Below are 15,047 nucleotides of genomic sequence, written 5' to 3'. Positions count from 1 at the left end.
CTTTGCAAATACACAATGGAACTTAAAGATAATTGAGGTTTAGTGTGTCTCTTTTTTGCTTTTTTTTTTCAAAGAAAAAAAAGAAACAAAGACATTTATGAAACAGCACATAGTGAAATGACTCAATAGGTTGATTTCCACTAACTTCCAAACCAGAATATATGTGTTTTAAGATTCCTCCACCAACAACATGTCCTAACACTTAAACCACCGAATTTGACCGTCGGAGAGTACCTGTGACAGGCGTACCAGACGTTCATGATCTTCGACGCACTTTAAAAATCAATTGCCTGCCACCTTACGGACAATTTAAATTCATGATCGCAAACCTCCTTGCCCAAATTTGGAACTGTTATAACTGATTTTATATGTGCCTTGTTTGTATATGTATATATTACTATTTTATTGTGTCCTCTGGTATTGCTTTATCTAACTTATTGAAGTCTGATCTATATTTTATTGTTCTAATTCTGCAGACTTGGTTTTACTGTCAAGTTATATTGTGCTTATTAAATATTTTGTTGATGTAATCTCGGCATCATTGAAAATGCAGATTAACTTCAATTTTTTTCCTGAGAATTTAGTCACTGTTGACTTTTGGTTTCACACAGGACACTATCAGTGGTCTCGCAGCGAAAGCTCTTTGTTTGAACCATTCAACACCATACCTACTTGCCCACTTCAACAATTGATCACCATTATTGTTTTTTGTTATAAGGACGGGCTGGAGTTGTAGGTGAGCCTGTGAGTACAAAACTAAGATTGGGATGACACCCGAGGCCAATGAGTTGTATAGGTAATAGACAAAAAAAAAAAAAAATGTCTGGAACACGACAAAGACAAAGAGCATTACAGAAAGGAAAGAGGCAGTGTGTGAGAGACGAAGCTACTGTGGGTCATTAGGCTACAGACAGACACATACAGGTGCCACCTCATTCTTCATCCTCTCACTCTGCTGGCCAGCAGGCGCTGGGGCATTGAGCCATGTTCAGTGAACCTGACATGTGCTGGAGATACTGTGGCAAATGAAGATGCACTGCAGGGCCCATGGACACTAATTGTCCTCCTACATTTTCAACAGTCTGTCACCACCCTGGCTGTGTACAGTATGAGTGACTGGCATATTTAATACAATAGTGAGAATACTACAACACAGTGGCCTGAGCAGAATAAAATGAGATTTCCTGTCTGTTTATTGAGGCATTTGGCTGTGTCCATCTCATGTGTCGTATTCTGTATAGCTGTGATAAACAGTTAGCTGTGACATCTCAACCTAACTTCCATTATTAGAGCATCTGCTGTCAGATAAAGCTGTGATAAGACAATACGGCGCTGCCTCGGCACAGCAGCCGCATAGATTCATCCAGACACATCAGACAAGACAAATAGACCTCAGCTAATGCTGACAGAGCACCCCGGGTGGAAAATTTAGACAGACTTTCAATCATTTGTTTGACAAGTGGGGACATGTTCAAGCAAGAGGATTTCTGTTTCCATAATTCCAAACCCCATAATCTATTTTTGTCCCCTGTCAGGGCTCAAATGAGTGATTCACTGGACTGGAGTGAGAGAGCAAGTCACCTTGGCAACAAATTTAACAAACCCATTTGAAATTGCATGTTGTTAGGAGTGTAAAAAACATTTTCTAACACAGAAGTTGCAACACATTTTTGAGTGTATGTAAGGTGTACATATACAGTAATGAGGTCACATGGTGGAAGTAGGGAAGACTTTAATACTGCATTTATATTTTGTTTGGACACAAGTTGTAAACAGGCCGCTGCTATATTATAGATTTTATGTTGATACAGTGGACTTGTCTGTACAGAACAACGTTAGCTTTCCTTTGAAGTCGTGTTTGTATCCACTTGGTAAATATAAGGCCAATATTCATTCTCTTCATAAATCTGTTTTGGTCTTGTCCAATTACTGAAGGAAATATGTTGTTGTTTATCTGCCAGGGTCTCCACTATTTTTACTAGCTGGTGGCAAACAATTTTTGTCTGCTTATTTTGTACTGCGCAGGTAGCACACAGTGGGTAAATTGCAGTCTTGTACTGCTTAAACAACATTATCAGAACCCTGAGACTGAACCAGTACAATAAAGTTTCAGGCTGCAAGACCTTCAGTGTGTTTACATGCACATTAGTATCCTAGTTTTGAGTCTAATCCTGATTTGGATTATATTCAGTGATGGTGTTTACATGGAACATGAGAAACCACGATATTCATATGCGGGTATACAGTATTTTATCGGCAAATACTAATCAATCCCAGATATATAATCTGTGCACAAATTGACGAATATATGCTGTGACATTAAAACATTTTTTTTTAGATAATAAGGCAGGAAACATTGTTGGTGGTAAATTATAAATATTGCTATTTGTGTGTGTGTAAAGAACACGTGGCTGATATATAGATATCTGAATTTGTGTTACTCCCTAATAATGGTAACGGCAATAACCCCAAAAATTCAGTACTAGTCGGGCTCAAATATCCAGGTTTCTCAAAACCAGGATATGAATTTTACCAGTCCTCTGAAACCAGAGTAAGATGTTTACATGTGCAACACATAACCTGGATACACCAAAAATTCCAGTCATAAGCAGGATACAAATGTGCATGTAAATACATTCACTCCACAACTCTGTTGAGCAGAGGGTTACTGCAGGGTCGGATGATCACTCCCTTTCATGGTTTGCTTGAAAGCAGATTTGTATCTATAAATATTTAAGATGCTAAAATGTCAATGTGCAAAATTTTGTATCTATTCAGACCAGAGGTAAAAGCTGCCATTCAGAATAAATGTTTTTGTCTGTGTCTGTTAGAACATATCAGAAGTAAACTGGTAGAAATGTGAGTAAAATAGATCCTCTTTCGTGGCACTCTGAAAGAACAGCTACAGATATGATATGGCAAAAACAAGAATAAGATCATCAGATCAAGTTTGACATTTCATGTACTGTGAATTCATACACAAAATAACATATGTTTTATATGTCTCACTAATTACATGAAGTAAATTAGAAGCACGATTAAGACAACTTAATTTGATTGCCACTGGGTAAATGAGTCTCTCAAGCAAAGTGAGTCCTTTGCAAACAAAACAGTGAATGAGTAACATTTGTCCCCCGCAGTGGTTTTAAATGATGCCATGGAGTAGCTCTTTTGCATCACAATTACCTGGCAATGTGTCTCTTTGGCCATTAACATAAGCAGGCTGTTTCACTTCAGGGAAATGCTACTGAAGGGCTTGAGGAGCCTGGAGGTGATAGAGAAGCTGCCTAAGATATTGTATGAGTAAAGATGGAAATGATGTATGATGCGGTAACTTTCTGTTTAGTACAAATAAAATGGATCTGCTGCATGTGGCTGGAATAAATAAACACCCGCTTGGAAAAAGTACACAGAAGGGAATATAAGACACAGATGTGGATTTCAGTGTGCTGCTAGACAGTTGGCTCCTTCGAACACACTTTACACTGTGAAACCTGTTTGTCTATTGTAATACTCTTCCCATTATTTAAAATAATTGGGAGGGGGGGGTGAATCACTTGTGTTCAATAGCAGCTGTAAAATTTTTCTGAAACAATTATCTGACATCAGAGAATAACAGGATCTAATCTACCATCTAATCATTCAAGGAGGGAGAAAATGCACCAGAGCACATTCAGTTTAAAGGCTTGAGATGAGAAAGACGGCTGAGTAAATAAAAACTAATGATGTCGCAATATCGTTGCAGGTGAATCAGAATATGTTTGCCAAGACGGAATGTGAAACAGGGATCACTTTTATAGCTCTATAATGGGCATTCTAAAGCCAGCCGCAGCTGGCTACAAATGTATCAGTAGGTAATGAGTGGGTATAGTGCTAGATCTATTACCATTGTGCTGTGCATATCTGCTGTGTGAAAAAAACAAAAGGTCTGACAGGTGTAGCAACAGTAACACTGTGGGTGGGATTTGGTGAGTGGTCAGTTAAATGGCAACATGTGCGACAGATTCTTGTCGACTTTTCCAGTTCATACACATCAGTGGAGCTCACCTCTAAGTGAATATCTGATTATGTGTGGAGGGAAAAAGTCAAGAAATGGTACACAGGCCGCAGAAAGTGCCAATTCAACCTCCACTCCTTTCTCCCCTCTTACCGGCCATAAAACGCGGTGTAATAGGATTCCTAAGCTTTTCCAGTGACTGCTTCCACTATCACAGACATTTAAGTGCACTAATCCATGACAAATTGTCTCATCTGATCCATGACAAATCGTCTGAGGGGCCGATAGAGACGAGGAGATGAAGCAAGGGTTGGGGGGCAGGGGGTGGAAAGAGGATGAAGAGTTGGGGGAAGAGGCCTGGTGCAAAGAGAGTGTTGCTCGGCACCTCAATGATCAGGCAGTTATTGCCTGGTTTTCAGAAAGGTTGCTTTCATTACCTTGAAGGGCATGCTGTGTGATAAAGAGCGAGAGATCACATAGCGCTGATGAGCTCTCCACCTAAACCCACAGTTTTCAAACCAATTATAATCCCATGTGGAGGTAGATTATAGGATTTCACTTCCTTTGTTGGCAAACGACAGGATTTGTAGATGTCATGTTCACAGAATGAATGTTTTAAATTGAATTTGCATCATATATAATTTATTTTCATCACCCTGTACTTTAATTTAGCTTTTGAATATGGGGTTTTACATGATATTCACAGAGGTGTATATTTGGTCAGACAAAGTAGTATGGATAAACACGTAGCAAGTGTGTGTGTGTGGGGGGGGGGGGGGTGTGGGTGTGGGTGGGTGTGTGTGTACATGCATTGTGTGCTCGTACTGTGTCGCTCTATTTTTCAAATGAGTCAATCAGATCAAACCATTCCTTTTCATCCACTTAAAAAAAAAATATATTGCCGTCATTCATTCAAGTGACTTTATTTTAATTACATTTTCTTTAACCATCACTTCTCACACTAATTAGTCCTTGTGGCTTAATGAGGATGTAAATAAAGCTGATTTAAAATGCAAAACAAAAACGCGTAGAGAACTTATATGAACGGACACTCTGGTGGGTAATATGGACGGATCTGCCATTCATTCTGTAAAAAAAAAAGAAGCAGCCATCCGCTTACCAATGGAAAGAGAGAAAGAGAAGAAAAGAAATTCATACTCTGAGTATGTATGGCTTCCACACTTCTACCCCATCCTCGTTTAGCAAAAAGACAGCTATCCTACATCAAGTTCAAGGTTTAGATTTAACACCCTGTATCTTGTCAGACTTTCTTCTCCCCAGAAAAACCTCTCTCCTTAGATATTACTGAAGCTTCAATAGTTACATAAAGTTAAAGTTCAGCGCCGCACTATTTTGACATGATGCTTTCTTAAAGCTGAAGACACACTTCTTAATTTCCCAAACACTTCCTTGCGTATGATCATGCTGTTGCTCTTACTTGACCACATGATGCATCTTGGCTAATCAAAGTAATTACTTGTTTTCTTCCACCTCAAAGACTTTTCTCCACGCAGGGAGCCGTATGGCACATTGAGCAATGAGCTCATTGAAATACATTCCAATCATCTGGGATTAGACTTTACAAGCCAATTCAAATCAATGGATAAGAACATAACAGCAGCACCACTAGATTAGTTATCAGCCTTTCCAGCTATATCACAGCCCATTTCATGTTGCCATGTATAGCACTTCTCATGTGCATGCCAAATCAGCATGTCTATGGTTGTCACTCACAGTTGAATCACACTTCTTTCCAGCTTTTGATTATGATATGCTTTCACATAAATATCAGGTACCTTATATAATAACAGATTTAATGATATGTAAAGTTCTACAATATTACACCTATACGCTGTGATGTGTTGGCTGACAGAAAAACGGTCAAACAAAAACGTCAGCAACAGACTGATATCAAAGCATAACAGAGCAGAGTTAGTTTTACAGCTGCACCTGTTCTATTAGATCTCAGCCTATATTAAAGTGCCCTGTCACAGTCATAATAAAACAAAAGTAGCAACTAAAGTGTTGTAATATTCAGACTGCCCCTCTGGGTATTGATATTGTATAAACTGTATGCATACTTCAGCTGAAAAAGGGTAACTAAATACAGTCCCTGATCAGTATAACTTACACTCAGCGCTCAACACATAAAGGAACACTTTCATTTTATCATTAAGACGCCAAATCTACATGAATTTCTGCCAGCAATGCGCTGACAATGTAAATAGTTTTTTTCTTGTGCTGACTTGTGATGGACTCCAGTACTATGGGCTGTCAAGAGTGGCCTGGTTTATGCAGTCTTTTGGCAGTGAGCACTTCAGCTCACTGTGTTGGCAGGTGGGGAGAGCGCATAGCCAGGATTGTGTGTGTCATGTCACATTCAGCTCATCTGTCAATGTAGTGGATTATTTCTTGAGAGACCAGAATTGGCTGCCCAGAATCAGGGCGCCATCAATCTTCAGCCGCACGAGCAGGACGAAGGGGAGGCTGTGTGAAGCAGAGGCTCATGGGAAAGGAAGCGGCGCCGCTTCCTGAGCAGGTGACGAAGCAGTCAGGCAGCTCGTTACTCAATCTCCGCCTCAGCGGTGACTATGCCGATTTGTCACGGAAACATTCGTAAAAAAAATAAATAAAAGCAATCTTAAAACTTTACCCGTACAGTCACATTTTCCTTTTTTTTCCCTGTAACATGCACTGTCAGCTTACTGTTGCAGGAGGAAGATAAGCTGATTTCTCAAACACTGTTAGATGCTTCAACAGACTGGAGGATAACATGACCTTCACTTCCCCTCCTCAGACAAGCCCTTCCCTGTGTATTTCTGTCTATGCTGGATGAATGTTAGTTTTTGTACCACTGCGTCTTTCAGACAGTCTGCCATGCTGCATTCCAAGAGCCACAAAAAAAAAAAAAAAAAAAAAATTTCACGACATGTTTTCGTACAACATACTAACCCCTAATTTGCTTTCAGAACTTGGTTTATGACTGTCCAGTAAACAGTAAAGAGGCATCACATGACTCTGCAAGGCACAGGGAGGCAGCATTACTGTACCATTTTTGTCATCACTGAATTTTAAAGATAATGAATCAATAACCTCAGCAAAACAATGGCGTGTGAGTCCAAGATGAAACATTAATTCTGTTCATCTTTTTATCAGCACAAAATATGTTTTAAATCCTGCACTTTACACGCTTCATTAGCAGAACTACTCTACAACTTAATTTTCAGTCTGGCATTCTATCGAAACAGAAACATTATTTGATTACGGAAAACAGCGAAGCATGAAAGCCAATGGATTTTTCAAGGCACGACGTCCCTTTTTTGCCACGTCCTACATAGCCAGATCTATTTATATCTGAGGGTTCTGGCCTCAATGAAACCAGAGAGCTTCTCAAATTATAAAATCAATTCTAATTCAAATATTCATCATAGCATTTCAATTCTGAGAGAGCAGTTCTGGTTAGATCGGTTAACGCCACTCCACAGCTGAGTAAGATTGATGTCAGCTTAATCCTCTTAAAAAAAACATGATATACAGTAAATTGTACAGTTGCAGCGCAGCAGAGCAGAAATGTGTTCTCTCCGAGCGGCCGGTTATGATAGTCTATTACCCCTCAGAAGCCTCCTGATTAGGACGGTAAAATATCATAACATATCTTGAGATTATTGTCAGCAGCAGTTATGGCTGTGCTCGATCACCGTTTGTGACGAAACGTTTCCTGGACATTTCCTCTTGGTGACATTATTGAGATTATTCAGACTAAATCCTTCTAATAGCATAAATAAAATCATGGACTTTAAAAGATCAAATCAACAGACGGGTTTGTTTATCATCCACCTGTCCAGTGTAAGTTTACATCCCGGACAGTGTTCTGAACGCAGCTCCAGTATCCCCACAGGACCCATAAAAAGGCCACAGTGAGAAAATGGTGTGTAAATGTGCGAGCATGTAGCCTTCATGTCTGTAACCTTCTTAGTGCTGTCTGCAGTGAGTGTGTGACTTGATATGTCTGACAGGAAACCTTCCAGAACTCTTACCCATCACCATCTTTTGGTTGGATGACTCTTCTAGAAATACAACAAGAGGGCTGGGGATGGAGGTGGAGGGGCCACAACTATTTTTTTCCCCTGTACCCCTTCGGGACCAATGCATTATTCAAAAAAGACACTTACTTAAGCCTTGCACTTCCTTGTACATCTTTGGCACCAAGCTTGACTTGCCAACCAATCACACACAAAAAAATAAAAATAAAAAACAACAGAAAAACTGGAAGCCAGCCTTTAAAAATTCATTCTGAGCTCTGTTTCTTATCCCTTACCCTCTTGCTCCAATTAACGGGGCCGGGATACTTTGAGAACTTTCTATCTATCATAGCTGGGATTTTCATGTGTCAGCTGTTCCACAGCAAAAGTAAGCCAATTCTCTGACATGCTGCTTTAAGTTACCAATGTTCAACACAAACACAGAGAATTCAATGCTGGACTTTTTTTTTTTTCCCCCCATCTTCCTGTGCTTCAATTACTGTCTTTTACTTGGCAATGCAACACACACCAAGGGAACCAAGCAGAAGATAGCATCAATGTTTAAAAGCCGCTTGGCATCCGGAGAAAGCCCCACTTTGCACGAGGGTTCAGCATGGAAGTCACACTCATTGTTAAAAGCTTAAGGAAAGCATTTGCTTTGCTCTAAAAAACCTTTGCCTTGCCTGTAACACTCCCACATACACCATAAGCAATTCTGGTAAGCTTTTCCATAATCAGAGAATTAGATCCGCCTGTGTGTCTACCCTCCCCTTTTGCCCCTACAGTGCAGAAGGCGTCGGGCTTAATTGCCAAACGTTTCCAGTGAAAAAGAGGGAAACATAATTGTCATGTCTATCTAAGCCACAGTGATCAAAGCTCCCCTGGCTACCAGCACAGTAATGGGGATTTTTGCCTACGGCTTGTCCTACTCATAACAGTCTGCCAGCAACATTCAGGATGCAGGAGTCAAGATTTCCTCATCGTACACATGAATCATCTCCCTACAAGCTAACTCACAATGTTAGAATGTGTTCTAACAGGGCTTCCATGTTGAGATCTAAATACATTCATACAGCTGAGCCCCAAAAAAATCTAAGTCTGACAACCGTATTTCCTCCATATCACAAAATGCACATTGATGCACAGTTTTGAGTATGAGTAAATTTAAGTACAAGACATGCAATTAAAAGCACAATTAGCAGTCGTCCTCTTCGCTTATCCTGCATGACTGCGAGTATACTGAATCATCATGTTACAGTACAGTACCATAGCAAATCATTCTGACATACTGGAGCAGTCGCTTGCTGTTGCTTTTAAACAGCCGAAGCTCTACAACAGCTGCCCACGGACGGGCCAACATCTCTCGCTGTAACACTGTGTTATGAAGCCGAAATCTGATAAAAGAGGCACACGTACCCAGGGTGAGAATGTCAGTGCGACCGGGACGGGCCACATGGTGCTGCTGGATGGTCTGGTAGAGTGTTGCCTGGCACAACAGCAGGAAGCCGAAGCTAATCCACATGACCAACAACCAGGACATGGTGAGGCCGAGTCTGTAGGACGGCACACAGCGGGGGAGAAACAACAGGAGGACAGGGACAGAGTTGTATTACAGCATTTCTCTATACATATTTACAACACACGTTGGGTTTATTTAATGTCAAACTAAAGAGACAAACAGCACTGATTGTTGCTCTAAATATTTAGACCAATACACTGTGATTTAGTTAGAGTTATGTGTGAGGGTGTTTTCTTATAATAACGAATGAAGGCTTCATAGTAAAATCCCTGCAGACAAAAGACTCAAAGACATGATTAAACACAAATTTTATCTTGTCAATGTATGGCTTTTCCTAACCTGCTCTAGTCCAAAAGGACTTGCACCACAAAAGAAAAAGAAAATATAAAATGCAAGAAAAGGTGAAAAACCTGCTCTAATTTCCCTGTCAGATGGTAAGAACTCTACAATGAGCACTCTCACCCCTTTTCGGGAAAACTACAGTAATTAACAAAAGCAGCAATATTTAAGCCATGACTATTCTAAATATTTCATTTCTAAGCACAAATAGGCTTCTTGTAGATTTACTCAGTGACTGCTTAATGGCTGTTGAGAGCCGGCATATGGAGACACGCCTTAGCCCTTATTGAATAATGACACTCTCCTCCTCCTTTCCAGGTGTTATAAGCTCCTCGCTCCATTCAGGAGCCCGTGGTGGGAAGTTTTTAAAGCCTCACCACACTGCCTCCCAAACCAAGCTGTGGTGTGTTTACGCTCCTGCCTCAGAATTACATCCAACATCCTAATCAGTGAGTTTCTGGATGTATAAACAAGTGTAATAATAATCCAAATCATTCAGATATCTTACACACTGAGGTGGTGTCTTTCTGAATTTGTCATTCTTTAATGTTCTATCTTTACTTGTAAAAGAATAGCAGGGGATATATTCAATATTAAATTGAAATCAAGAAAATTGAAACGAGTCTGCACAGCATTACATGTTTTAGATGTCTGAACAAAGTGGCATAAAAGCAGGTCTGACTCAATAAGTTATTTCCAGAAAGCACCAAAGCCACTGCTTGCTTGTTTTGATGTTCATCTGAGATTAAAGCCATTAGGCTCCTAAATGTTATCCCTGTGTTCTGTACCCTCAGTGACATCGGGGCTGATTAATATTCAGCGAAAATTAAGCATATAATTATTAAGAGCGCATTGTAAATCGCACTAAATCCACCCTAATCTGCGGGTTTGTGGAAATGTGAAGTGGTCCCATGGGTTTGTTTTCCTCTCATCTTTTTTTTTTTTTTTTTTTTTTTGGCACACGCATGTTCACCTCGTCGGGCTGGCTTTAATACATTCAGAGGAACCATTGCGCTTGCATAGTTTAACTGCATATTGCACAGAAACGTCCTCCCGGTTATCAGCAGGCGTTCTTACCGAAAGCAAAATCGTGGCTGTTTCCAGCCGCGTTTTACCAGAGGAGAAAACGAACGGCAGTCTTTAAGTAAAACGGACGCGCATTATTGTCAAGGAACTTCAGAGAAAAAGAGAGCAGTTTTCAGGAAAACAGAACCCAACTCCTGCTGTCGCGGTTGTTGTCTCATTTTCTTATTCCGAGTAAGCTTTTTCCGTTATGTTTTCCATGCGGGAAACAAAGACAGTAAAAGGCAGTTCGCTCTCAGTTCTGTCGTATCACCGAAAACCAGAGACGACAGCTCATATGTGCGTAATTGGGGAGTCCAGCATGATATAGTACACGCGGCAGTGGAAACAGCAGGCACACCTGCAGGAGAATCACCTACTCATTCACCTGCGTGCAACATGGAATCTTTTATGGGGGCTAGGGGGTGGGGGGGTTCTCATAGACTGCACGTCTCCTGCTGTGAGGACAACTTCACGGTGTCTGATTGTTATAACTTCACGGTGTCTGATTGTTATACAACAGGAGGGAATCACGGATCTTATTTAATAAGCTGCTCTTATAATGTGTATTTCAGCATGAACAGCTTTAGATTTGCCCCATTATAAGCATGTTTGAAACTTATACAACATAAGTCTGGCAAAAGGAATATTTGTATCATGAGATACAGGATGGTTGTAGCACATGCTGTTCAACTTAGACGCATTTTTCCTGTATTTTGTGGAAAGTGTACTGTATACAGTTGTAAATCAAACCCCTCCACCCCAACCATGCCGTCCCCCACCACACCAGGAGGTATTCCTTGAAAGTCCCACACCCTTACCTGAGCAGTGTGTTCAGTAGAAGTTCAGTCAGAATCACGGTCTGCCCGCCTGCTCAGCAGACTCACTCCTCTGTCTTAAATCCATCCATACTTTGAAGCCAGGGATTTCTTCCCCGAAATTCCAGCACCAGATAAGCCAAACACTGCACAAAAGATGCTGAAATGCTGTTCTTTTTTTCCTCAGTATTCCCTCCTTTGGACCTCTGCTGCTTGGTTCCTTTTGAAATCCTTGGCAACACAAACAGTCACCAAAGGCAAAACACCCAGGTGTCTGTGTTACAAACTGGACAGGATATGAGGGATAGGAGGCTGATCATGCTGATCACTGCTGTATCAGCCACACTCGTGCAGGTCTCCTCTCTTTCCTTCAGTGTCTCTTCTCCGTCAGTAAAAGTCCTATGTTGTGATGACAGGGAGCTAATTTACCCTCCTCACTTGTCGTCTCCTTCTCACGCATGCAGCGGAAGGCTCCAGTGGAATGACTGCTCTGTCTGCTCTTGGCTGCATCTCCCCATTGAGAAGCCGTGCTGATACTGTGAGCCTCAGTCCTCTCTCCAACACTCTAAGTAGAGTCTGTGTCAGACAGGCAGAGCTAGTGTGAGTGAGCGTGCATGTGTGTGTGTGTGTGTGTGTGTGTGTGTGTGTGTGTGTGTGTGTGTGTGTGTGTGTGTGTGTGTGTGTGTGTGTGTGTGTGTGTGTGTGTGTGTGTGTGTGTGTGTGTGTGTGTGTATTACAATGTAGCCCAGCTGGAAAGAGAGAGAGAGAGAGAGAGAGAGAGAGATAGGAGAGAGAGTCACATGTCTTAAAGCAAGACTACCCACTTCTGCATCAAGACTTCATCAGCAAATGAAGCATGCTTTGTTAACCCACCCCTCTTTACATCCCAGCCTCCCATCCACAACATCAGGAGACATGCGAGTGTAGCGTTCAGCTCACTTTGAATGTGTATCTAGCCCTGTGCACATGTGTGTATGAGTTGGAGAGGGTGTGCCTTTTTTTAGTCATCGCCCTGCAGAATTCTAGGGGTGAAAGTGAAATTCTCCAAGCACAGCACTTTTAATAGAAGGCAGAGAGCTTCACCAGAGCTCTGAAATCACCATATTACCCCCTACAAGCTGCATTTTCTCTTTTTACCTATTTTTATGGTGATCAGTGAGGGTTTGTTTTTTACAGCCAGCTCCTTAGAGGATGTTTCCTACCATCGAAAGAAACTTGCATCGGCAGCGGCAGCCTGAAAGAGCCTGTGAACAGTCTTCTGTCACTTGCTGAAAAACTGAGTCTGCTGGCTTTTTCTGTGTGACTTAGCGTGGGTGTATGCACATGTGTGTGTGTGTGTGTGTGTGTGTGTGTGTGTGTGTGTGTGTGTGTGTGTGTGTGTGTGTGTGTGTGTGTGTGTGTGTGTGTGTGTGTGTGTGTTTGTATCTACTCTGCCTGAGCCACACGGGCAGGCAAAGGCAACCAGTCTTGTTCGTGTAGGGTATGTTTGCCTCCATCATATTTCCATCCATATGGAGAAGCTCCCCTTTAACTCATTATACTGTTAATCAGAGATTTACAATATATGCCAGTCCCACACGCCTACCATGGCTGACTCACTCGCAGTGTGACATTTCGCAGAAAAATGAACCCTATGCTCCTCACAACAATACATAGATAAGGGGCTAAATAAACTGGCAGACAGCGAGGATCTTGTTGGTACTGTGTGGGAGTAAATACAGATGAACTTGATGATTAATATCTCCATCATTTTTGACTCAGAGCTGTTGCTACACCCTGCATTTTATGAATTGCCTGAATACAGTCAATCCATCCTGTATGAGAGCTGTGCTGTGAAATGATCAGCTTCCTGATTGGCTGTCATTTTCAAGTCTAGTGGGTAGCATCTTTCTTCAACTACTGGTCACTGTGCCATGATACATGACATCCTGGACCACCTCTGCTGCTGCGATCACCTGTGTTTGTTCTTTACATAGGGATGTGACAGCAAGGTGTGCACAGCCCCACAGAGTTACAGTCTGCAGGGTGGAGAAGGGCTGAATGTCAAAAAACAGTGTAACAAAATGGTTTTGAAAAGATGGGGTTATTATTCCTGCTGTTGAATTACTCAGAGTGATGTGAGTACCCGAATGGGTGAAATAATAGCTGTTAACAGACCTCCTCTTGTGCTTGAAAACTGGATGAAAACGTGGAGTTGTGTAGTAGTCATGTATTTTATGCCATGTGTTGATGTGGTTTTGCCTTTGGACTGCGCCCTTTGTATTCACATAGCTCTGTAATAATCTAGTGGGAAGACAGTTGTGAATAGTGAAGCTGCCATCTGGATCTCTGTTGGGTAAAGCACATCACATGTTAAGTGACCAGATTCACATTAAGCAGAAACAGCAGAGTAATTACCACATTGATTAGTGTGTCTCCACTGTCAAGACATATTTAGACAAAATGGCTTGATTACCAATAAATAGGCTTATTAGTATTTGTGTGTATTAGTTGATATGTTTTTTTTGTAAGGAGCATTAATAGAATGCACGCTTGAATTTCATTTTGTCTTCAGTGCTTAATGTCTTTATAATCTTTCCCATTGGACCAAGATGAAGGCGTGAAATGAAACAAGCCCACAAACAAGCCTCACAGGAGAACTTAAGATTGAAGGCATCCAATTACTACGTGTTCCTTTCAGCAATGTGCCATACCAACACAAGTCTCTCATTTGTATCTTCTTTTTTTCTTTTTGTGGATTTGTTGCTGTCTCCTACTTTTCATTCTGCATCAGTCTGAGCTGTTTTGGGAGAATGGACTGGGACAACAGAATTTCACTGTAATTCTGGATTGTTGTCGTGATCTCGCTCTTCCCTGTCTCCCTTCTCAGGGGTTTCCATCATTTCCAAACAGCTGTCGCCACAGCCCATGCCAAGACCTAACCACAACCGACCAATCACTGGCCAACTCTGTGTTTGGATCTGGGCAGCCCTGTTAAACAGCAGCGTTTGCCAATATTACTCTCTCGCTCTCCTCCTTTCTGTCTCATTCTGTCATTCTCTCTATTTGCTTTCTGTCTCTCCCTCTGGCTAATAAAATTCTTCCTCCCAGTGCAGCCAACAAGCTTCAATATGCACCCGCTAGCCATACGAAAATACCAATTAAAGCTCCTTTCCTCTAAAAATGTGCCCTTGTCCGGCACTATTCCTGCATACTTTTCAACATTTCTAACTGGACCAAACACTGACTTTCTGAAAGGGGGAGTTGTGTTGTTTGTGAACCTCTGAGTTATTCTAGAGTGACACAGGCAG

General features: G+C 41.4%; 1 protein-coding gene across 3 annotated transcripts in view; it reads right to left on the bottom strand.

Annotated features, from left to right (window-relative positions):
* Nucleotides 1-12,386, bottom strand: part of LOC138629301 (chemokine-like protein TAFA-1) — a 105,302-nt gene extending 92,916 nt beyond the window's left edge. Inside the window, exons 1-2 of one of the 3 annotated variants that reach the window (XR_011311538.1) lie at nt 11,761-12,371; nt 9,436-9,572 (exon numbers count right to left, since the gene is read on the bottom strand). Coding sequence is in view for 1 of the 3 variants with exons in the window: in XM_069712927.1 (XP_069569028.1) it covers nt 9,436-9,559 (124 nt within the window). In the remaining 2 variants the exon portion in view is untranslated. Of the gene's footprint in view, nt 1-9,435; nt 9,573-11,760 lie in introns of all 3 variants that reach the window. The other 2 variants (XR_011311537.1, XM_069712927.1) reach the window with 2 other exon arrangements.
* Between the last annotated feature and the right edge of the window lie 2,661 nt (nt 12,387-15,047).

Source organism: Brachyistius frenatus, unplaced genomic scaffold (genome assembly GCF_029030835.1).
Source record: "Brachyistius frenatus isolate BFR_SWC_R1_liver_20210118 unplaced genomic scaffold, ASM2903083v1 Contig_4, whole genome shotgun sequence".
In the NCBI taxonomy this organism is placed as follows: Eukaryota; Metazoa; Chordata; class Actinopteri; family Embiotocidae; genus Brachyistius; species Brachyistius frenatus.
The sequence above is the reverse complement of the archived record's forward strand: the minus strand, read 5'-3'. Positions and strand labels throughout refer to the sequence as shown.